Source organism: Anopheles coluzzii, chromosome 2 (genome assembly GCF_943734685.1).
Source record: "Anopheles coluzzii chromosome 2, AcolN3, whole genome shotgun sequence".
NCBI classification, from domain to species: domain Eukaryota; kingdom Metazoa; phylum Arthropoda; class Insecta; order Diptera; family Culicidae; genus Anopheles; species Anopheles coluzzii.
The window spans coordinates 93,358,621-93,381,682 of record NC_064670.1 but is presented as its reverse complement, the minus strand read 5'-3'; the positions used below and the strand labels follow the sequence as shown (position 1 = coordinate 93,381,682).

General features: G+C 45.1%; 3 protein-coding genes across 5 annotated transcripts in view; 1 reads left to right on the top strand and 2 right to left on the bottom strand.

Moving 5' to 3' along the window:
• The window catches only part of LOC120953513 (oxysterol-binding protein-related protein 9), a 48,181-nt gene that overhangs the window by 7,939 nt on the left and 17,180 nt on the right, over positions 1–23,062 (top strand). The window contains exons 2-7 of the mRNA XM_040373518.2: positions 19,074–19,202; positions 19,394–19,726; positions 19,812–19,889; positions 19,994–20,044; positions 20,123–20,204; positions 20,275–20,376. Coding sequence (XP_040229452.2) covers positions 19,074–19,202; positions 19,394–19,726; positions 19,812–19,889; positions 19,994–20,044; positions 20,123–20,204; positions 20,275–20,376 — 775 coding nt within the window. The remainder of the gene's footprint in view (positions 1–19,073; positions 19,203–19,393; positions 19,727–19,811; positions 19,890–19,993; positions 20,045–20,122; positions 20,205–20,274; positions 20,377–23,062) is intronic.
• Positions 10,485–12,037, bottom strand: LOC120953514 (elongation of very long chain fatty acids protein 4-like). The gene is made up of 4 exons (XM_040373519.2): positions 11,524–12,037; positions 11,078–11,415; positions 10,842–10,981; positions 10,485–10,713 (listed from the first exon to the last, which is right to left on the bottom strand). The coding sequence occupies exons 1-4, from the start codon at positions 11,706–11,708 to the stop codon at positions 10,507–10,509; spliced, it is 870 nt and encodes a 289-aa protein (XP_040229453.1). The 5' UTR covers positions 11,709–12,037; the 3' UTR covers positions 10,485–10,506.
• On the bottom strand, positions 15,652–23,062 carry LOC120953516 (elongation of very long chain fatty acids protein AAEL008004-like). Of its 3 annotated transcripts, none has more exons than XM_040373522.2 (7): positions 21,354–23,062; positions 17,743–18,018; positions 17,538–17,634; positions 17,364–17,457; positions 17,020–17,263; positions 16,814–16,956; positions 15,652–16,718 (listed from the first exon to the last, which is right to left on the bottom strand). In XM_040373522.2, the coding sequence occupies exons 2-7, from the start codon at positions 17,777–17,779 to the stop codon at positions 16,542–16,544; spliced, it is 792 nt and encodes a 263-aa protein (XP_040229456.1). In that variant the 5' UTR covers positions 17,780–18,018; positions 21,354–23,062; the 3' UTR covers positions 15,652–16,541. The 3 variants fall into 3 exon arrangements, with proteins under 3 accessions (XP_040229456.1, XP_040229455.1, XP_049463501.1); XM_040373521.2 differs by having other exon boundaries at positions 21,396–23,062; XM_049607544.1 differs by having other exon boundaries at positions 21,417–23,062.

The following is a 23,062-nucleotide window of genomic DNA, read 5'->3' as shown; positions in this document are numbered from 1 at the left end:
AACTATTAACTGTGCATTACATTTGTGTAATTTATAAATCATAAAGTTATGCTGGGGCGGTCCTGTGGTACATTCGTCAACTCGTACGACTTAATAAGATGTCCGTCATGGGTTTAAACCTAGAATGGACCGTTTCCCCGTAGCAAGGATTGACTATCCAGCTGCGTGGTAATGAATTAAGTCTCGAAAGCCTGTATAGGCCGGCATGTCCGCGTAGGACGTTACGCCAAATAGAAGAAGAAGAAGAAAGTTATGCTAAACAAGTACAGTAGAACGACGATTATCCGGGTGCGGATTAACCGGCGGGCGGCTTAACCGTGCGCATAAATTTGGCAGCTGTTCAAACGTACAGCGAACATTTGCTGCTATAGTCAAGTGGGTAACCAGTTTTTTGTGCAGCTCTGTAGTGTATAGTGGTATTTTCGAAATTCATTTTTGTTCATGAACAGTTAAACTTACAGTTATTGATGAAAATAATATTCTACTAACGATTAATCGATTGATTCAAGGATAATTAATCATTAAACTAATGAATTTTATAATTTTTATATGAATTTGACATTTCTTGGACCATTATCCGTGCAAATCGATTAACCGGCAACCGTCCGGTCCCGAGCTGCCCGGAAAATCGACGTTCTACTGTATTGTTATCATGAAAACCTAAAATACAGTAAAAATATGTTTTTTCAACAATAAAAATGCTAATTTCCGTATAAAATGTATGCCTTACCCGAGTAGATGGTTAAAGAAGTGAAGTAAAGGTGCAGTTTTGGTTATAGATATGAAGGTTTAATAAGACCTTTGAATTAAGCGTTAAAAAGGACAACTAAAAATCATTTTAATACATAATGGACAACAAAAGAAGAAACTTACTTACTAGCTTTTCTTGTCAAAACTTATCGAAAAATCTAATCTTCATGCCACTCGAAACCGCCCGTAGTTATTTGCATTAATTGCTGTCTAATTGTTGCTAACTAATTGTAAAATACAGTGTTCCGTGTGCAGTTCAGCGTACAATCATTGTCCCCTAGGATCGTTCTTGAATCCGAAGGACCGTTTGTTATCGATTACAGCGCAACCAATTACCGTTCACACTATGCTAGAAGAGTGATTTGCATTGTTTCCGATTAGAATCGGCTAGAAAACTGCCACCAATCGTATACAATTGACGATTGGTGGCCGCACTCGAGCACTCGACAGTCTCGAGCATAGTTCCGCCTCAACCGACTTATCTTCGTATCGGGTTTCAGTTTCATACTTTGCAAACGCCAGCTTGACACCCTCCCAATGCCATCAGCCTCTGGCACATTAAGCGTACAGAGGCTAATTCGATACAATCAAATTGGTCATTACTCATTAAGATACCGCTACAAACCCGCGCACAAAGTAGTAGTAGGTACGCCTGGTGGTGGCATCATGCTTTGCGACACAACACTGTCTTGATTTATGACACATTAACAAGTGCCGTGTATTTTTTTAAATTCCAAAAATCCCATCGAAACAGACACCCCTTTTCCGATGGATTGTCACTTGTCTCGTTAGTTGGCAAGTAAAACGGTAAAAGCTGTAGAACATAATGCTTCGTTCAAAATTATTCGAGTGTGAATTTCAATCATCCTCATAACCTTCCCCATTTCTGGCCAGGGATGTTTGACCATTTTCGGCAAAAGCAAGGATGATGCTGAGGTTCTGTCTGTTGCCATGTTTACTGCAAAAGTCAAATTCTGAAATTTATACTTTCCGACTCGTTCCCCTCCCAGCCTTCCCTGGTTGACAAACAAAACCGGCTTAGTGCAGACCTTACCGATCGCGGTTTTAATGTAAATCGCGCTTCCTGGTTCGAGATTTCATTATCAGTTCACAGCGGCTGGCTGGCTGGCTGGCTAGTTTGGCAGCAGTCGCCGACGGTCGTACGCATGCGAAATTATGCGTGATCGCGCGGTGGGTGGAGAAAAGGAGCGCCTAAGCGTGTGGCGCGAAGAAGCAGCAGCAGCAGCTGAAATAAAGGAACAGGAATAACGAGGGAAGCTTTGAGGGGTTTGCATTCAAATGTTAGCCAGCGTGTGATAAGATTTTCTTCCGCAAAAGTAAGAATATGTCTGCGTTTAAAACCGGTATCGGAGAATATCTGATTTTTCGCAGGAATCTGCGTACCCCAAAATCGCCTGGGTCCGGGCCTGCCGCGTGTTGTGTGTCGTGCAGAAAGTCACGTAGGCTGTCCGGTCCGGTGTCCTCTTGAGCATCTTCGGAAGAGCATCATTTTTTGTTTAGCATGTTGTGTCTGTTTTTTATATGTTTCGATTTGCAAACATTTCATCACAATCGAAATTGCCTTTTGGTTAGGACGCATTAGGCTAATGTCAAAGACATCACCCCGAGCCTGACCAGCCGTTATATTTAGCGCCCGTTTTCGATGTTCTTCTCAGTCTTAGGATTCTTTCGCTTTTAAGCCATCGACTTCCTTGTCTTCTTGATGAGTTTTATCTGTTGCTATACATTCTTGACACTTTTTTTTTACTTTCATTTTCTTGTGCTGGTTGTCTGTGTTATGTTTCTTCTATAATGATGATGCATTCTTTTATTTATCTAGCTACCAGTTTTGGTAAAGAATTTGATGGAATACATTTTCTTTCCATTTTTCATGTTTTTATACATTTAGTTTTCTTTCACTTTTGATTTTCTTTCACCATGTTAGACACTTTCATAAAAGGGTGGTGGCCCCCAGTGCGTTCAGCCAAATGTTGAACATTTTTATCAAAATCTCTCCCTTCGAAATATGTTGTGGGGAAGTATTGGGCTGTAAAATGAAATGTATATACTAACTGTTTCCATGCTTCCGTGCGCTTTCGCGAGTGACACGGATAGCATCGGAGTACACAGTAGTAGCCTCAGCCAAACCCAAAGGGTTTGCAGAGGGTGGTGAGCTTTATCATTGAAAAGTGCCCTTAAAAATCAACCATATCTCGTTGGTGAAAGACCTTGTATGAAAAAAACGGCCTAATTTGATGTTTGTTTTCATTAACACGCCGTGTGCACGACGGTGTAAGGTGGAAAGGTGTTTGTGCTACAATTTAGGGCACCGCCGAAAAAGAGCGCATAGGGTGTAGAGTTTTAATTTTTATAAGCCTTTTAAATGTAGGTTAGTAATTATTAGAAAACTAAAAAATACACACACTGCGTTCACCTACAGAGTAGGTACCGAAAGGTGTCTTTGGAGGGCAAACGTGTAACTAATCTTAATCGTGCTTTTGGGGGAGTTTTGGTGCAATAAGCGGCGCTCGGTACGAACTTGACCCTCTCACGGTGGCTAATCCGTAGCGCAATGAGTCCGGCTGTCACGAAGGACAGTGCACAGTAACGAGCCCGCTGAAATGAGATCCGACCTCTATTTACCAGCGTTACCAATATGCCTGGGAAAACGCGATCTTCAATGGTAGTTTCAACAAAAAACTGTGACAAAAAGTGCACATCTTTCCGACCAATCTGGAGCCCGTTTAGCTTATCGGCCTTGTACAAAATGGTTTGTACAAAAGCTAGCATCAAAATTGGTGGTTGTTGTTTTTTTGTCCCCTTCTCTATTACGTTTCTATTTGCGGGGTGAAACCAGCATCAGTTTAAGTTCTGCTTCACATAACACCGCGCGCGTGCAGCTCGACCAGCGCCAGCCAGCATAAAGCTTGTGTCACCCCGTTAGGAAGGCCATTCCCAGGTCTGCCAATGCGCGATCGGGCTTTCCTTTCGCGCACTTGCACGCTGACACGCACAAATCAGCTGTGCGGCTGGAAAAATGTCTAAAACCCCGCGAAAAAAAATCGCTAGTCCATCTTAATGATATCGAAAATGATCTCCAGTTAACAACCGTTGGTTTGTGGACCAAAGGGTGCCTGTGCATGGGGGGCGGGTGGACAAAAATTAAATAACATTTTTATGGGTCTGTTTTTAGTCTTCTTCTGCTGCTGCTTCTTGCCGTCTGTCAAAACTCGGTGCGGTCCGGTGGAGCATATAGGACCTGAAACCAGAAAGTGCGCACACATTGTGGCTGGGACCGCCTTCCTTTTTGCGTTGTAACAACATTTTCATGTTAAATTTCGTACTATTAGGCTAGCTTGTGTATGTGTGGGTGCGTAGTGTTACGTATGTTTTTTATGAATTATTTTGTAAAATTAGCCATCTTATGTGGTGTATATATTTTTTCAAACTTTATTTTGTCATGTCCACCGAACGCTCTCCCTGGGTGTGTAGAAAGTGAAACGCAGCGATTTTTTCGCCCAGATTGATTTGCACTAGCTCTCAAGTAATCAGCAGCAGCAGCAGAAGCAGCACCATCTCCGAGACACACGACGGCGCTGCTGCCTTTTTGCCGCGGTTTTAGAGTTCAAGTGCATTCGCGATGTCGTGAAGCGCATCGCGCACACCGCGACACAGGTGAAAGTACAAGCCGCGCCACGCTTTTGTTGCCCTTCTTGTGTTTGTCCATTTTGTGTTGGCCGCGATCGGTGCACAAAGTGTGCTGATGAATGCGGCCAAATCAACATTCAATCCCCCCGGGTTGCAGTTGTTGGAGGCGAAGCAAAATGTGTGCATCCATCGTGCACTCGGGCGAGAGCGCTAGGCGTTCGGAAATGTGGCTTTTGTTGTCATTTAATTTTCTTACTGTCCGTTTTTATGACTCCATTCTCGTGGCCGGTGGTGGCGTTTGGGGGGGAGGAGAAGAAAAATGGATTTTCTGTTGTTTATGCGGAAATTAATTTTCACCACCTTCTCCATGTTTGACAAGGGCGTTCGATCAATCTAATACGGGCTTTAACGCGACTCCTGCATTTGGTGGCATCGCGCTACCATCGCGATACATTGTTTGGCGCGAAACTGGGCCTTCGTTGGGACACATTCTTTCGGAGGCGCACGGCGTTTCGTTTGCATTGTTGTGGGGGCTGGCCTTGGCGAAAGAGCCGCCCTCTCCATTCCAATCTCGTCTCTTCCGTCTGCCCGGTTCTTATGCTTAGCTGGCCGGCAAGATCGAACGTGCGCAACAGTTAATCGCTTGGATTAAAAGCGCGTTGAGATGGTTTTGGACACGGTTACTATTCATTTCCCCATTTTTTTTCTCACTTTTGGAGCAGTTTCTATCTTTATAGAAATAGATCTAATTTGATTTTTGCATCATGATTTCAAATGTTTCTGCTACGCTGTATTGCCTGTTTTTCTACTTGACAATAGAAATACGATAGCTTTGAAAGAGCAAGACGAAACCCTAGATTGGCTGTGTTTAAGCGTTTCTACACGTCCAGCTTTGCAATGTGGAAGTTTATTTTGACAGCTTTTTCTGGGCGTGCAAATTACGATCGTTTAAATAGAGCTCGTTTTTTAACGAGGGATCGGATCGAAACATGGGAAAAGTGATGATTTCACACCGTTTTCACAGCATAAAAGATCGCTAAGTACCTCAGTACATAGTGAGTTTTATAGGCTTTTACATGTTGCTTTCACGATCGGTCCTCGTGGTGCAGTGGTTATGTGTACGACACAATAATCAATCTTGTTTGCATGCAATGTGTGTTCAAATCTGGAATGGATCGAGATGTGTCCGGAAGAGAAGTTTCTTTCGTGATTTTAATTTTCAGATACCTGTTTGAATAAGTATCGCAAAGATACAAAAATTGCTTCTTACTTAAAAAAGACCAATTAAAACAAACAAAAAAGAAGAAAAAAAGAAGGTTTGTTAAAAAAGAATTCATGTCAAGTTAAACATAAAGGGATTCACGAGACAACTTCTTCCAATGGGGCGGCACTCTATCCTTGGTAACAGTGCTGGCAAGTTTGTTACTGGTTACAAACCACTACACCACATCCCCCGCAGCCGTCACCCAACCAAACACACCAATTGCTCCTTCACCGTGTCGAGCGTGTGACGGCTGTTAATCATTCAGGATTGGCGTAAAATTGAAGATGCTACATTTATTCAACACGGACACACACACTGGGGGCCCACTCATAAACGGGGGCACACATCATAAAGCACCCAGCCCCATTACCTCATCCCGAGTAAGCGCGCGTGCACACAAAAGGATCTAGACTGTTGGTGGTGATGTGTTTCATATGGATGATATGTTGTTGCTTTTTCTCGCTTATGTTCGCTCATCTCAAGTGCGCAAAAGCTTGTGTGTACTGAACGTTAAAGCGCATCAAACGAACATTGTTTTGGGGTTGTGCGCGCTGATTGCGTGGCTTATGGCGCACATGGGGGGTATATGGAACATGGGTTGATGATTTTAAGGGCGGGTCAATCTGCCTGTGTCAATAAGCTTGCCGGACCCAGTATGGAAAGGGGGCAAATATTAAATAATAACGCTTCGCGAACGAGCCCAGACTGTTAAACACTTTCAAACACTTCTGCCGAACGATCTGCCTTGGGGTATAGACGTGTAGATGTGAGAAAAACATTGTTATGTATTTTAAATTGATCACCATTTACCTCTGCGCCCCGTGTTCGGCTGCGTGAGCCGTGTGCGTGTGAGGAGCTTTTTCAAATCCGCGCGCGCGTGTGTGCCACGACGACGTAACCACTGCTTACGATCGCGATCCCTACACGATCCTAACATTTCGGGATTACATCGTTCCGGCGGAGGTTGAATGAGGGATGATGTTTTTCACATCCTTAGCGTAGAGCAGACAATTTAACAAAGAAACAAAAAAAAAAACACCCATAATATGCCTTTAATGGCATCGCAAAATTTGCAAAATTGTGCACCACTTTTGCGCGCCGCACTTCAACTGCTGAGGGATGGCGCAATGCCGACGGTGGTTGCAGTAATTAAAGCGGCAATTAAGAACTCACCGTAATATGCACATGGTAAGGAGGCAGTGCTCCTCGAGCCCGGGGTGAATAGTAGGAACGTCAATCGATGTGGTTGCGTTTTGGGAATGCTTAATGTCTTGTCTTGATCACCATTTGACGCAAACGCAATGGCAATGTGTCGTCCCGGTGGCAGCGATTTAACCCGGTTCTTCCGCTAGATGAGCGGCATTGGGCAAAGGGAAAAGAAGGTTCCCATTTCGCTAGGGACAGTTGACGTATAATTGTTCATTATACCGATGACGTATGGCTCTTGTGCGCAAATGCCGAGCTTCAAAGTGGTCAAAAAGAAACACGAGTTGTGTTGTACTAGGTGGCGTTCCGTTTTTGCTACTAAAAGGACCTGCCGGGAGTTTTTGTGCGCTTTGCAATGTCTTGCCGGATATGTTCTTGCTCTTACGGCGCTGCGCAACAACAAAATTCGTTAAGCAGTGATTAAAGCGTTTGTTGGTTTGGAAAGGGCTTTTTATGCTGCTCGTAGGATAAGCACTTAAAAGCATCATGCTTCTCCACATTGCCGGTGGAGTATCTAATGTTTTAAGTCGTTATGTTTGTTTACATTTGTTTGTGTGTCTCTCCGAGAGCCTTGTTGCCTTGGATTTTTCAGCATCGAGCAAGAAGCAAAAAACAGAGCACTAACCACGAGCGAACGACCACGAACCCAAAGGTGTCAACGACTGACGGGCACGAAAAAGTCTTTGTAAGAACATTGAAAAACCTGTCTTTATTTATAAGATTTGTTACCCTTTTCCTGGTGCGTGATATGTGCACGGAGGGGGAAATTTTAACATCCTTGACCTTGGCATATTGATGAAATTTTTGGATTTCCCATGAGGTCCGAGATCCGGAATAAAAAAAAACACTTGTACCAGTTTCCAGTTTTTGCGCTTTACAAATTTTGCCTTGTGTCGTACAAATTCTTGAAGAGATTTTTGTTTTTTGGGCCTCTTTTTTATTTCGTAGAAATGGGTTTGTTTACTCGCAGGATTGTTTTTTTTGTTTGGTTTAAATGGGCATCAAAATGTACGTTAAGTGGAACTGAAGTAAGGACATTTTTTTCGCTACGAGACGAGAATCTTTGCTTTTAGTGTTTGCTATATATAGTTTTAGCATTTATATTTGAGCATTATCAAAGACCGCTATTCTCAATTCCGGTTTTTGTCGTCGTGTGTGCTATTTATAACATTCTATAGAACACTACTTTCCGCGGAGAGGAATGTTGGATTTATCATTTCAAGAAATTCTTCCGGATCCTTGAACCTGCAGTTAAATCCATAATCAAATGTTAAAGATTATTTTTACATTCGCTAAAAACCATGCAATCCATTATTCAAAATATTTCACCAATGAAGAATTAGTCAAGGTTTCGATGTTCAACAACAATCCTTTATATTTACTGTTAATGAATTGCTTTTAGTGTCAGCTATATATAGCTTTAGCGTTTATATTTGGGCAGTATCAAAGACCGCTTTTCTCAATTCAGGTTTTTTTCGTTGTGTGTGCTATTTAAAACATTCTATGGAACACTACTTTTCGCGCAGAGGAATGTTGGATTTATCATTTCAAGAAATTCTTCCGGATCCTTAAACCAGCAGTTAAATCCATAAGCGAATGTTAATGATTCCTTTTACATTCGCTAAAAACCATGCAATACATTATTCAAAATATTTCTCTAGTGAAGAATTAGTCAAGGTTTCGATGTTCAACAACAATCCTTTATATTTCTGATGAAAAAACAACTTTCATTATGATGCAAGGGCGCTGCCAAACCTGTGCACATGCAGCATAAAGAAAAGGGCATTTTGATCTTGTTTTTTAGATATCTTTATGCGCATTAGTACGTCAGTTTGTTTTGTCGTACACCGCCAGTCTTTCTAGCTACATCCTTTATGTTAATGTTCGTTCGTACCTTACCAACGAAACGAAAGTTCAAAACCCGATGATAGCGCCGTGAGCCTTGAGTTTTTTGTTACCTTCTTCAGGAAAACGGCAACTTAACTTTACGCTTCTGAATAGGTAATTTTATTCGAAGGTCCGAAACGAGCTCATTTCACCTTCGTTAGATGCCTATCGAATATAAACTCAAACATAGATTAGATGTCCCATCGTCAGAAAATGTGACGTCAAGATCATAAAAGATTCCCCAGTTGCGTCGTTGTGATTAAAAGCGCACCACTTTTTTTAATAATGTTTAATTTAAATGATTAAAATTCCACCCTCCGAGCTTTCGATTTCGATTTACTCACGCACACGCACAATGCCAAACAAGACTGATCGTTGCGTGAAAGTGCGGCTGGTGCTTGTTGTAGCAATTATAAACCCTGAAATTCGCTTTCTCAATCAAGACTCCTTTAGTAATACAATATATGAAACAATAATTACAATTCAATTGAATTATTCACGAACACGTTTGATTTAGAAACAGAAGAGGAAAAACAAAAACAATTTATTGTTACTTTCGGACGTTTTCGATCGAATTCGAACTACTGCTTACAATAATGGTGCTGGCTGAACAACGATCATGATGCCTCCGAGAGCTGTCGTTCGGATCGTCCACGAGGCCAAGATCAGTAAAAGCACACACCCTTTACGCATCATTTGCCATTTGCTTGCTTTATTTTTATTATTATGTTTGTGTGCGTTGCACATTGTTTTAAAAGCATTCCCTCCCCCTCTTCTTCTTCTTCTTCTTCCTCTTCTTCTTCTTCTTATTCTTCATCTTCAAAGCCCACCCCGGCGCGCTCTCTCTTTCTCCTTCACTTAATCCCTCTAACTCCCTTAGAGGGAAACACTTACCGATAATTAAGCAATATAATTTAACTCGCCTCCCCAACCAACTCCGCGCACAAACTATAGGCTACGATTCAGACACACGCTTGTTTATGCACTTTAGAGCTGCTGTGTGCGTATGTTTATCTGTATGTGTTGTTTGTAAATTCGTGAAATCATTCTTCATCCTTCCGGATGGGTGGCAAACGCGGTAACGCGCTGCTAAGCTTAATTATTGACCCCGGTCGCATTACTACGTAACGCCCGTACCGTGCACAAGCGATAAGCGGCATTAGATCAATCACAACAGAATAAAGTATATTCTTTGTGTGATTGTGTGTGTGTATGTGTGTTCCGGTGCGCATTACAAAACAACAAAAAACAGAGAGAGAGAGAGAGAGAAGGCCAATGTGTGCAAGATAATTTTGCATCAGTTTGTCAATGCAAATGCTATTTAGACTGTGGGTTGGCATTCAGTTCCCAAACCCTCCCATTCGTACCCTCCCTCCCCCCCCCTCCCCAACCCCTATCAATGGCAGCGGCAGCTTCTTCCTCTTCTTTCCCCCAACGCATGGCCCTGGCTTTGGGGCTTTGGACCGGTGCCATACCTGCACGCGTGTGTGTCTGTTTTCTGTGTTGTTTTTTTTGTTGCTTCTAATCACTGGGAATCATAAGCGATTTCCGTAACGCATCACTTTGTGTTTGTTGTTGCTGTTGTTGTGGTTGGCTTTTTACACACTCTTATTGCACATCCCTAATAGAGTGTGGCAGCAGTTGGTGAATCTTTCTTCGTACTTAATTGTTCACTCACTTGTAACACTCACACTGTGCGGCACTGTGGTAGTGTGTTTTCTTGCGGGCACTCTCTCTCTTTTCCCCTAAAATTATTGAACCTTCTTCTGGAGACCGCCGCCGGTGTAGCACACGTTCAGTGCGCTCGTGATGCCGCTGTACGTCTTCAGGTAGAAGTTGATGAACATCGAGATCAGCACCACCATGTACGGTGCGTACAGCAGGATGTGGGTGCGCGGGATGGCGCAGCTGGTGCGCATCGCGAACAGTATGTTCACCAGTATGCTAACCAGCTGTATCTGCGTTCGAGCAGTAGGGCGGAAGTAAGCAGATAGCACAATGATGTGTAGCAGGTATGCGAAATGAAGCAAAAAGAAAGGTTTTGTTTTTTTTTTTTGGAGCGGAGGACAGTAACATAAACACTTACAATCTGGAGAGCGGTGATGTAGCGCTTCAGCCTGCCCAGCGAGAACGGCACGTAGCTCGGTATGACGGCGAGCAGATAGTACGAGTACATGCACATGTGCACCAGCGAGTTGACGATGATTGTGTACGTTAGCATGCTTCCTGTGGGGGGTGAGGGGGGTAAATAGGCAAATAAAACGTTGATCATCCACTGTCCTGCTCCGCACCCCACACACAGCGTTTTGAGTCCCAACCTACCTCCGACGTACTTGGCGAATATCCAGGCCAGCAGGTACGTGAACACGTGATGGTAGACGTGCAGAAAGGAAATCTGGCTGCGCTTCTTGCGCAGCGCGAACAGCACCGTTTCGACCAGCTCGGCCGTCTTGACGCAGTAGTTGAGGTAGGCGGCGTGCAGAAAGCCGATCGCGTTCTTGCTGTTCGAGTAGTCGGCCAGCTCGCACGTGTAGAGGTAGCGGAAGGTCCAGCCGTGCCGTACGAGCTGCCGGATCAGGAAGTAGCACACCACCACCTGGAACACGTTGTACGCGAGCAGCAGCTTGCGCAGATCGTACGGTTTGCGATCGCGCATGTAGCTGGGGGGGGATGGGTTAGAAGAACGCAGAATGCAGAATGGGTCGTTGAGATGGTAGCTCAGAGAGAGGGGGGGATTCACTTGGGACCAAAAGGCCCATTCGACTTACTTCGGTATCCAGTAGAACACGAGCAGAAAGTAGAGGGAGAGGACGGACAGTGGCCACAGCGGGCTGTGCAGGAACGGTAGATGGGCGGCACGCTTGTCGCTGAGGTCCTCCACCAGGAAGGTGTACCAGTGGCCGAACTGCTGCTGCAGCGTCTCGCCCACCGTTTCGGTTCCGTTAGAATCCATTCTTGCTACTCCCGTTCCCTCTTCACACACACGCACACACACACAGCACCTTGCCACTAGAACACACCGCGCAAAAACTCCTAGATGCGCGAAAAACAGTGAAACCCGGCGCAGGGCTTTGGAAGCGTCTTCCGTGTGCGGCTCCCTTCGATGACGGTTGGACGTCAACTGAAGCGCTCGAGCGGGCGTGCTCTCGGAGTGTGTGTGGGACTGTGCTGCGCGAAATTGTTGTCCCCGCTCTGGCGCTGCTCGGTACGCTCGGTTTTCACCCTGACGCGCCCGTCCTGCGTCCCCATAAAGCGAATAGAAATGTCCGCTCTCCGCTTGCGTCCACTCCCTCGAATCGGCGATGCAACACGCGCACGCCGGTCCGTTTTGTATCACGCTCGGGTGGACGAAAAAAGTCACGCAACGTAGCAACCGGTGTCGCACCGGTTGCCTACGATCGCGGCGAGGGTCATTCGAAAGTGTGGGTACTGAAGGGTAGATTGTGAAAAGGAGGGGGTGTGGGGGAGGATATTGGCGGACTAGATGAGAAATTAGCTGGCTCTGTAGGGGGAGCTTTCGTCAATCATATTTGCATGATCATGACTTACCTATTACTGTGGAAGAATATAAGCCCCATAGAATGGAATAAGAAAAGAAAAGATCGAAAGCTTGGCTCGACAAACGCTAGTTACAATCTGAAATCTAGTAAAATAGTTGTTACAATAATGCCGTAAGCAAATCGTTCTATACTATTTTTAACTACTTTGGTGGCGATCGCCGATTACAGGACTGCTTGACGATGGGACCGTTCTCCTTGGACCCGTTTTGTACCCCCAAAAACGTACTTTCATTCAACGGGTTTTGTTATGTTATTTTGCTACATTGCGTCACAACGATTTCGTGAAAGTTTGGACCGATGTTGGAGGAAAGTAGAATGTGCAGGCTTTATTATTTAATATTATGCATCGCTTTCCTGTCTATCACCAGATGTTGAACTATTATTCTTCTTCTTCTTTGGCACAACAACCAATGTCGGTCAAGGTCCGTCTGTACTACCAGTGGTCTTGGCTTTCCTGTGACTTATTGGTTTGCCCATAGCAGGACAGGCAGTCCTACTTATGTGGGCACGATCCCATACGGGACTTGAACCCATGACGTGTCGTTGCTCGACTTCAATTAATTTTGGACAATAATTCCTCACCTATCAGGACATTCACAAAGCTTTTAATCGTTCGCAAAAGACTAGCTGAGGTACTGATATACTAGTGTTTAGCGATTTATTGACGAAAAACACGCCAAGGATCATCGAGGATCGCCTCTGGATAGTACGTTCTCAAATTTTCGGAATGTGCTTTATCTTCTGAACTAAAACTTCCTTTTTAAACCCGAGAAATCACTTCCGAAAAGATGCTTTAGCAAGAACATCATTATTATAACTTCTTCTTTTTGGCGTAAACGTACTACGGGGGCATGCCGGCCTATACAGGCTTTCGGAACATTATTCAGCACCTCGCAACCCTTGCTCCGGAGACGGCTCCATATGAGGGTTTGGAGACTTGAAACTTGAAAATGTTTACTAAAGGTTACAAAAATATTATTTTATCCATCGTAGCGAAATGGCAGCTAGTGGAAAAGGAAGTATTAATGTGACACATTAGAGTGTTGCCTGATTATGAACAAACATGTCAAAAACAAAAGGTAATTAGACAAAAGTATACAAAATGACAATTTTGAGGGATGTTTCAAAACTGGATGTTGTTAGCTACGATCTGAAGATAGATTCAAACTACAGACAGTACACTATAGATGATTAAATATGGGTTTGCGTATTGGTTTGACGGAAATTGGCGGCGTATTGGTTTGGATAAAAGATATTGAAGAAGTTCTAGACAGTGGCTAGCAAAGCTTAGCGCCAACCCAATACCTTGACGTAAGAGAGTGACGCTCTAGAAAGTACTATCAGAAGCTTTTTCAGTATCTAGTGTTGTAGATTACAAGTATTACGTCTACACTATCTACTGTAATTATTAGATTACATTCCTTTTAATCCTCGATCACGGTTTAATGGTATCAATTTTTGATTCCCCGCCATTTTAGCATTGAATGAAAGCGAATGGAGAAACAAATGAATCTCTCACAAATTCTAGCCCCCATATCTAAATCTCCTTGTTACAGTTTCGGTTACACTTGAAAATGTGCACCTTTCCAACGGCAAAGCTCAGATATGTGCAACGTAATACATAATAGCATTCCCCTGTTATTATCCCCTGCAAGTTACATCCTGATACCGGAGTTTTGGAAGTATCTGCTATCAATTTGATTGTTGTTCGCGCGTTAGATCAACAACCCTGGGGTCTGGTGATAGCTGGCCCGTAAGCAAACAGAGATCGTGCGCTGACTTATCGTAATGGGTTTGACTTTACACACGCAGGGCCACAATTTTGTTCTATCAAGTGTAATCATCACTGGCGTATGCTTATTTCGCATGATCTAACATTACGACGGTGCCAAAAAGGGGTGGGAGGAGGAAGGAGAGGAGGATTAGACGCATGATGTGTTTTGTTTTTTTAAAGTGCAAATCAAATTGTAGTGTCTGTTTTTGATACTGTTCTGTTGTGTGGATTTTTTTTTTAATTTTATTCAGGAACTTTGTGGATTATGTTTGCAAAACAATCGGACTTTGGACTATTGGAATTGGACTAAAACATGTTAGGACTTTTTGAGCAACGGGTATTTTCAATCATCTTGTCTCGATACAGCTTTTCTTGTAAAAAGCCGCATTTAGCCTCAGCAACGACAATTACAGCTATTTTTTGATACTTTGGCCAAAAGCTTATCGAAAGAAAAAGACTCGTTATTGAGTTTGCATAAACAACTTTTCGAAAAATTCACAAAACTGCCAACTCAAATTTACAAGGCAAATTGAACATAAGGAAGTTTTTTGTTGATTATAAACATTATAAATTGTTGTTAGTTAATGAAGCAGTAGCTACTCCAGCTCCCGTGGTACAGTCGTCATAGGGGCGGTCCCGGTGTACAGTCGTCAACTCGAACGACTCAAAAACATGCCCGTCATGGGTTCAAGCCTAGAATGGACCGTCCCCCCGTAGCAAGGATTTGACTATCCAGCTGCGTGGTAATGAATTAAGTCTGGAAAGCCTGTATAGGCCAGCATGTTGTCCGCGTAGGGCGTTACGCCGAATAGAAGAAGCTACTCCAGCTGTTGGTCTACCTGCTTGAGGTTCGGTGATGTCAATCTTATGCTTACTTTGTTTATTCGCTTCAAGCTACAACAAAGTTCCAAAAGCTTTAAACATTGATCATGCTTAGCCAAATTGGTCCGATTATTATCTTTCTCGCAGGCAATCCGTTTTTAATGTGACTGAAGTCTTAAGTAGGACACTTTATGTAGGACCGTTCGTTGTTGACATTTAAACGGGTACTAACCATTGTAGAATATCTAATGATACGCGTTAAGTGAGAAAAACTAATTTTCCGACACTGTGGTTGTTGCGCAAAAGAAGAACAACAAGAATACTATTTTATTACACAAAACAAAGACGATTATTTACTGATATTTAATACCACCGTCGAAAGCATCGCGATCGTTCGAATCAGCAATGTTGAGCAGAAAAGCACAACCGATTCTACCTCTAGCATGCAACCCCCCGTTTTACTTGCACACTATAATTGCGTTCAACTTTACCGTCGCATGCATAGCTTGCGTGCAAACCGCTTTGGCGGGGAAATAACGGAAAAAGATGCGGAATATAAATCACATGTTGTGTTTTAAGATTCAAAATGTATTTTAAAAAAAAGTAAAATTGACTCTCCCATACCTCAGCCCTATCAAAAATATTACAGTGCTTCATAATCATGTTCTAATAATAAGATCGGTTTCTCTTCAGTATCCATACCTACTTTTAAAAGGATCGAACATTACAACACAGTGATGTAAAATTATACTTTAAACACGCGTGTTGTTCTTTATTTTTGATTAATTCTTCGTTGTTTATAATTTCATTGGAATTTTTTGTGTGAGCGTTGCTCTCGTAACTAGTTGCTGGACCATCTCTGCATTTTTTGAGGGGTGTACCTTGTTGTGTAAATTGCAAGTAGCAATTGAATCTCTGTGTTTAAATGTTTAAATTTGCCATTTGCTGCAACTCTCTCTCTTACACACTCTCTCTCTCTATCTATATATCTATATGCACTTGGAAGCTAAATTTATGTCGCAGTGATAAAACGAAGGAGAAAAACCAAACGGTCTTTCCTTCCCCTCCCGTTTCGTATCTGTCTCGGTCCGCGGTCACGAACCCAGGATTGTAACGAAATTTCCATGATAGTTTGCTATTGGTTACTACGTGTCTAACAGCAACAAAAAGGATTAATCTATAAAACAAAAAGGAAATAACCCGTCTTCTGGTACGTAATTGTCAACAAACGTTTCACCTTTTTCTGCCTTTCCCCTTTTACTACTGTATCAAATCCTACCCATAAATGAACCAACAAAATCAAACCTCTCCTACCAAAACGATACACAATTCCCTCGAATTCAATCACATTAGTTAAAGCTTTCCCATCGTCCTGTCTCTAAGGCATTGAAACGATATATTAGCCCTGGTATGTGTGTCTGAATTGGAGCTATGCTCCTGTCCCCCAACAAAAGCAAAGGTGCTACCGCTCCTTTTGCGGCCTGTCCCAATAACGCGCGAGAACATAAAATCGATTTATTATTGCACTCTCCAAGGATTTCGGTGCCAATCAAGCAAGAAAAGAAAGCAGCTACCGTGGGCATGCAACCCAACCAAAACCAAACCGACCCATCCTCCCCCCCTCCCATGCTTATTGTTTCACTTTGTTGGCGGATTTTGATTTGCTGTAGGCTTTGTTGTAAAAATCGTAAAACAGATAGGTCAGGATCAGGATGTTCGGTATGTACATGGCCAGGAACGGGCGGGACACGTTGCAGCTCGGATTGAGCCCGAGCAGATTGTTCACCATCATCAGACAGAACTGAATCTGTGTGCGAGGGAGAATGAGAGTTAGAGAGGGTTTGAGTGGTTAGATGCGCTTGAAGAATTTGATGCTCCATCGATCTACACACCACTACCTACCAGTTGAATGCTGGTAATGTACTTTTTGTACTTTGCGACGAGAAACTTAAACAGCGGCACATCGTACGCGGACATGAAGTAGTACGAGTACATGATGATGTGCACGACACAGTTCGCCACGATCGAGAACGTGAGCATGCTTCCTGTCGACAGCAAATAGAGTTATAAAAATTATTGAAACAACTGTTTAGGGAAGTTAAACCCACCTCCAATGTATTTGGTGTAGATGTACGCTATCACGAACGTGCTGATGTGATGGTAGACGTGCAGCAGCGTGACCTGGTTCTGCTTCTTGCGCAGCACGAACAGCACCGTCTCGAGAAGCTCGAACAGCTTGATCATCAGCAGATACCAGGTCGTCTCAACCATCAGCACTGCCTTCGGGTCGTCGGAGTAGTCCGTCTCGACGCATCGGTAGAAAAAGTATGGCCTCCAGCCGGCCTTCACTAGCTGCAAAAAAGAGAGAGGAAGAGATTGGTCCTTGATTAGTTCGGAAGGAACGCTTACTAATGCCTGGGTGTAGGTGTCAAGTGTGGCATGTGGCACTTACATTTGTAATCAGAAACACACAGTACAGCACCTGGAACAGGTTGTAGAATCCCATGAACGTTTTCAGCTGGTAGGCTTCCCGGTTACGCATGTACCTTGTTTCCGTTTTCCGAGTACACAATAAGATGGTACATTAGATATTGGTTTTCAATGGAGTGATCATACTGGCAATTACCTTGGAACTATGACGTACACCAGCGCTAGGTAGCAGATAATGATGCCGACGATTGGAAACGGTGACCCCGCCAGAAACCAGTCTTTAGTTCGTTGATCTATCCACAACGATGCAAAAAAAAACATGCAGCGAAAAGGCATTAAAAGTGTCCACCTGGTTTTCTGTTTTAATTCAAGAGGGGGGAGATATATGCAACATCACTTACCGGCATTTTCGTAGATGTAATACTGGTACAGGTCCATCTTAAAATGTATGTCTGTGTGTGGCCCTGTACGCTAAGCACGAGCTAAAAACGGCTAATCACTCACAGCACAGCCCTCACAGGCACTCTCCGCTGGACAGGTCAACTCCGGCAACAGTCAGAACCCCGTGGTGACCATGTGCAACTTGCTACCTCCACAACATACACACTATGCACAACAACACACACACACACCGGTTGATTTGAAGGAGGTAGCTTTTGCCCCGTGGAGGTTTTTTGCTGCCCAAAAGAAGAAATAAACGAGAAAGAGCTATACTTGCTTTTAGCTTGCCATTAAGCTTGCTTTTTTTTGCACACCAAGAACCGGCCGACCAAACCGCCGGAGCCTCAGATACGAAGAAAAGTGCCGATCGTACTGAGGACGCGCGCCAACCATGCGACTGTTTATAAGCACTTGAGGTACGGGTGCTGTACGAAGCGACTACTCGTACAAGGCTCCCTGCCTCTGACAAGCCACTACGGTACGCGAAACGGAGGGGACACAGGCGTTTAGAACAAGCGCCACCACCTGCTTCTTGGCGTTGGCGACAGATAAACAAGCTTTTTTGGCAAGCAATCGGGTCGGGTTTGTGTGTACTTTCCTCCCGACCCAAGGGTTTTGAGTGTGAGCTTTTCAAGGACACGGTTTGGCGGTGTCGAGTTTGGGGAGTGTCAACTGGTAGGGCTTAAAAAAGGAAATTATTATTTAAAGTCGGCACTGTAACGTGCACTTGGTAATTACTACTCCAATTCAACACTTTATGGTCTGGTCGTCTCACTAGCCTATAAATATTCTGCATTAGAAGCGTGAATAGAAATAGCTTCATGAATTTTTTCGCTTCATTCTTCATGTTTTCCTACGTCGTATGCTTGGAAATAGACCTGATTGATTGGCAGTTTCACGCCACTGGATGCGGTGGTATAAATACGGTAATAGAGCGCCCCAAACGACTCGTTGACGCGTGCTTTGCTTAATTATCCACGAAAATTTAATTACTCATGCATGTGTGCGTCACATTACGGAGTACAGCTGTTGTGGTGCGTTGTTCTCATTATCCACCGGCCTATTCTTTTTATGAGTGGACAGATTTAGATGGAGTTAGTATGGTGAACACTGGTGAAGGCTCTCCGAGCTAACAAACTGAAGATATTAATGTTTAATGAGCTCAAGTTATTCTTGGGAGTCATTATTTCTTGTCCGCACTAACTATACCGTACTTGCAGTGAACTTCCTATCACGATCAACTCCAAGTAACGCCAAGCTCTCCATTCTTTTTTGCCCTTTCTTCTTTCAGTCCAAAGAAAAGATGATGAAAGGGGTCCGGCGAGGCTGCGTACGGCTAAAGGGTGCCATCATTGGCATCGACGACCAGGACGTCAACACATTCACGATCACCGTCGATCACAAGACGTTCCACTTTCAGGTAAGTAGTGTACAGGGGGAGGACAAAAAACGGCCGTCTCTCACGTGTGGCTAACGATTTTCTATTTTTCTGGTAATAATTCCCCACACACTTATACACCCAACCATCTGTACGTTGTACCTGTCCGTCACGTGTCCTGGTTTATCGCGTCGGAATGGCCCACACACACATAAACACCGAATCGATAATAGGCGCGCGATGCAGAGGAACGCGAAAAATGGGTTCGTCGCCTGGAGGACTCGATACTGCGGCACGCGAACCGGAGCAGAGCGCTGTGGGACCAGCAGTACAACTACGGCAGCGGTAGCACGAGCGCACAGAGCAGCGCGATGGGCTTCACAACCGGCGGCGTCGGTGGCGGTCCAGGCAGCGGAGTTGGCGTTGGCGGTGGCACGGGTAGTGTCGGTGGCGGTAGCAGTAGTACACCCGGCACCAGTATCCGGCGCTCCAACAATCTGGTCCTGTTCGACCGGAAGGTAACGGAGGCGGACGCGTTTCTGCAGCTAATGATTGACCAAACAACGGTAAGCGTGTTTCGTTCTTAGCAAGTGTTAAAGATCCGGCTGACGTATTCGGTGTTTTGGTTTTCCTTTTTTCTCCTTCCCCCAGAAACTGGAAGCGAGATTGGAAACGCTTGGTGACACGGAGGAAGCCACGCAACTGAAAACCATCAACGAGCACGTTAACGTAAGTCATCGCGTTTTTTTTTTTTTTGGATGATCTTACGGACACTTCCAGCTATCATGGTATCATTATTAATCTCCATCTCCTCTCCACTTGGCACCATTCAGGCAATGCTGGATAACATCAAACACTCAATAGTGCTGTTACAGATCGCGAAGGTAAGTTACTTGTAAAGAACAAAAACCCCTTCCTTCTGGCACCAAGCACACTAACACGTACCAACTTTTCCCCTTCAGAACACAGCGAACCCCATCAACGGCATCTACCAGGGTCCGATCTCAAGCAAGTCCGAAACGGAAACGGAACCCAGCGAGTCGGGTAAGTTGTGGTGCAACACTAAAGTCCCATCCACTCCCTTACTGTTTCCCATGCTTCGAAACCCCGGCAGGTCTGGTCGTTGGCGTGATGTCCACCTCGCTACCCACGGACATTGAGGTTGCTGACGAATGCAGGGAAAGTTCGCGCCGTGCCAACATCGCTTCCATTAGCGGTACGTATCGTGTGTTGGCAGTTGGTTAACGACTGTTGTTTTGTTTTTTGTTTAGTACCGTTTGCGCTAGCCGGGTGCACTATGACCAAGCATCAACCAGGGGTGGCCGAAAATTACAGCACAGAACAGCACTCGACGCCTTCATGACAAAGTTACTGCTTACAAACATTGAGATGTTTGCACTGTGTGCGCGTGTTTGAGTGAGAGTGAGACGGAGAAACAAGAGCGAGAAAAAGAACATCAAAAGTGATGCAATGAGTGAGGAGCGTACTCGAACCGAAGATAGTCATTCACCGCCGAGGAACTTGTTCTAGTTCATAGGTAATCGTTAGATTAATTGTCCTGCGTTGAGTAATGAGAGGGTACACTGGAAGCCGGTCGGTCTGGAAGTTATAGTTCGATCAATTATCGGCAAAGGTAAAAAAGAGAACTCTAAGGGACATTAGGTAGACCAACCAACGAGGTGCTGTTACTAATCGATACACGACGACGGGTTCGAATCGATCGAACGGTGGACAGCGTTTTACACCTGTACTTGATCACACGCACCTCCGTGCGTACGTGTAGTCGGCTTTTGCCATTGCCGTCACACCGTTCGTCTTCGCCAATTCGTCTGCCACGCGGGTAATTAGGATGCGCTTATATTGTTGCGCAACTTTCGATACAACGACCCGCAAGCATGTTACCACCCTGTTCCGACACTGCTGCAAAGGACTTTTCGCGTTTTTGCGGGTGTTTGCAGCAGAAAAAAGCAACCTCTTTTCACTTATGCCAGCTGCAGACGATGACGGACAAATGGTGCCGCATTTAAATGGGAGGAAAATCGCTTGGGTTTTTTTCTTCTGCCGGCCACGAGCCAGCCAGCCGGTTTTATAAACACCCTCGCACTCACACATACACACGCCTCGTTGGGCAAAGTGCTTTTTGGGGCTAGGGATGTTTCATGCTTTCAACCACTTCACCAACCAAACACTCACTCAACACGGCGTTGTTGTTCAATGTTGTTTCCAAAACCCTACCCGAGAGACACCAGAACCAACCCGGTTTCCCCCCGTTCTATCCGTTATCTCACACACACACACACACACTAGAGCCGCCGCTATGCCATATGCGACCGGTGGCTGCGGGATCCGGGCCTAGGCATGTGTAATGCGGTACTAAACTGTCAGAAAAATGCCGCACGGTAACCGAGGCCTCTCCGGACTCGAAGCCCGCGACGTCTGGGGGTCGCCATGTCCTCCGGCTGTTTGGAATCTCGTGTGCGCGCTCGTGCTCTTTCTCTCTTTCTCTCTCGCGCATACTGCTCTATTCTCCCGCGTGCAGTGGGCCAAGGGCTCTCCGGTGTTGCGAAAAACCACGCTGCCTTGGCCTGCAAAGGGAGCAGGAGGGAGTGAAGGTGCGTAAGTTCCACCAAAATCACGTGGATATCGATTTATTTGAGCAGAGCTTGGAAAACACTGCATAATATTGTACACGCGAGAGCGACAGTGAGTGAGTGAGAGAGGTCAACGCGGGTTCGCGGGAGAAAAAATGAACGACCGATGAGAGACAGAATGTACGAGGAATCGCCGGCACAGGAAAGAGTGATTTTTCCCTTTTCTCGGTAAGAAAGTCTCCGGCTCCCGGTGTGAGTGAGAGAGGGAGAGAACGTTCCGAGAGATGGAACTGGGTCCTGCGAAGGCTGAAGCACCCCGCCCGGACACGACCGCGCGGGGGGAGCATTACAGCGACCGCCAATTAATGGTGCGCTGGGTAGTACTGTATCCTGTTCCGGCGCGTACGGACACCCCGGTCTCTCGTACCCACCAATTTCGAAGCCTTGAACGACGACCAGAAACGTATGTGCGTGTGTGTGTGTGTGGCCAACGAAATCAACAAAGCTAGTTTGAATCGGTGGTGAATCATTCCCGCACCCGGAGGAGTCACACTAACGAATGAAGACTTTGAGCAGCGGCAGGCCGAGTTAGTCTTAAGAACAGTTCTCATCCACCGACCGGGTCGTGTGAGAGTGAAACCCGCACGGGCGAATGAGAGTACGCTGGATGCGGACATTGTTGTCTAGAAGAAGCAATCGCGGAGGCAACGGACGGGAATGAACCATCCCAGGAAGCAGAGAGATCCTCGTGCTCGTGCGTTACTGAAGCTGTGACGGCTGTGACTCGTCCCGGTGTGCTAGAGGCGCCTCGTTTGTGTAGTGTGTAGAAACAAAAAAAGAGGGTTTTTTACATTTAAGCTTTTTCGAATGCGTTAAAGAGAACCTATCAGCGATTGAAAGGAAGTTTAAGTATACACGCGTAAATTATTAGCCAAAAACAAGAGTTTCTAGGGAAAGTGTGCGTCATTGTGTAGAACCGTACACCTTAGATTAGGACCTCCCTTTCTCTCCAACTCTCTTTCTCTCGCTCTCTCTCGCCGCAACACTGTGTGTGTGTTTGATACACTGGCCAGGCCAGGTTTGCTGCAGCTTTGCCCCACAGGGACGACCCCGACCCGGGACGAGCCGCGTAAACGTTGGAGTGCACATGTGTACTGGTGTGCGGCTTTCTGGCGGCGCTGGTCATAGTGTTACTGCTGGTGTTCGCGCGCCATGCACTGACGGTGGCGAAGCGCAACCACCGGCGGCGTCGGCGGCGGCAGCAGTGCCGGCGGCACCCGAGCATCGTCATGATAACCGAACCGCTCCATA

Bases quoted from the DNA above. Each gene is read 5' to 3' on its own strand.
- LOC120953514 (XM_040373519.2), bottom strand. From the start codon at position 11,708: ATGGATTCTAACGGAACCGAAACGGTGGGCGAGACGCTGCAGCAGCAG. The intron at 11,416-11,523 runs GTAAGTCGAATG...ATCCCCCCCCAG, and splicing joins GTGTTCTACTGGATACCGAA to CTACATGCGCGATCGCAAAC. The intron at 10,982-11,077 runs GTAGGTTGGGAC...CACCCCCCACAG, and splicing joins ATTCGCCAAGTACGTCGGAG to GAAGCATGCTAACGTACACA.
- LOC120953516 (XM_040373522.2), bottom strand. From the start codon at position 17,779: ATGGACCTGTACCAGTATTACATCTACGAAAATGCCG. The intron at 17,635-17,742 runs GTAAGTGATGTT...CGTTGTGGATAG, and splicing joins TTACATCTACGAAAATGCCG to ATCAACGAACTAAAGACTGG. The intron at 16,957-17,019 runs GTGGGTTTAACT...TGCTGTCGACAG, and splicing joins CTACACCAAATACATTGGAG to GAAGCATGCTCACGTTCTCG.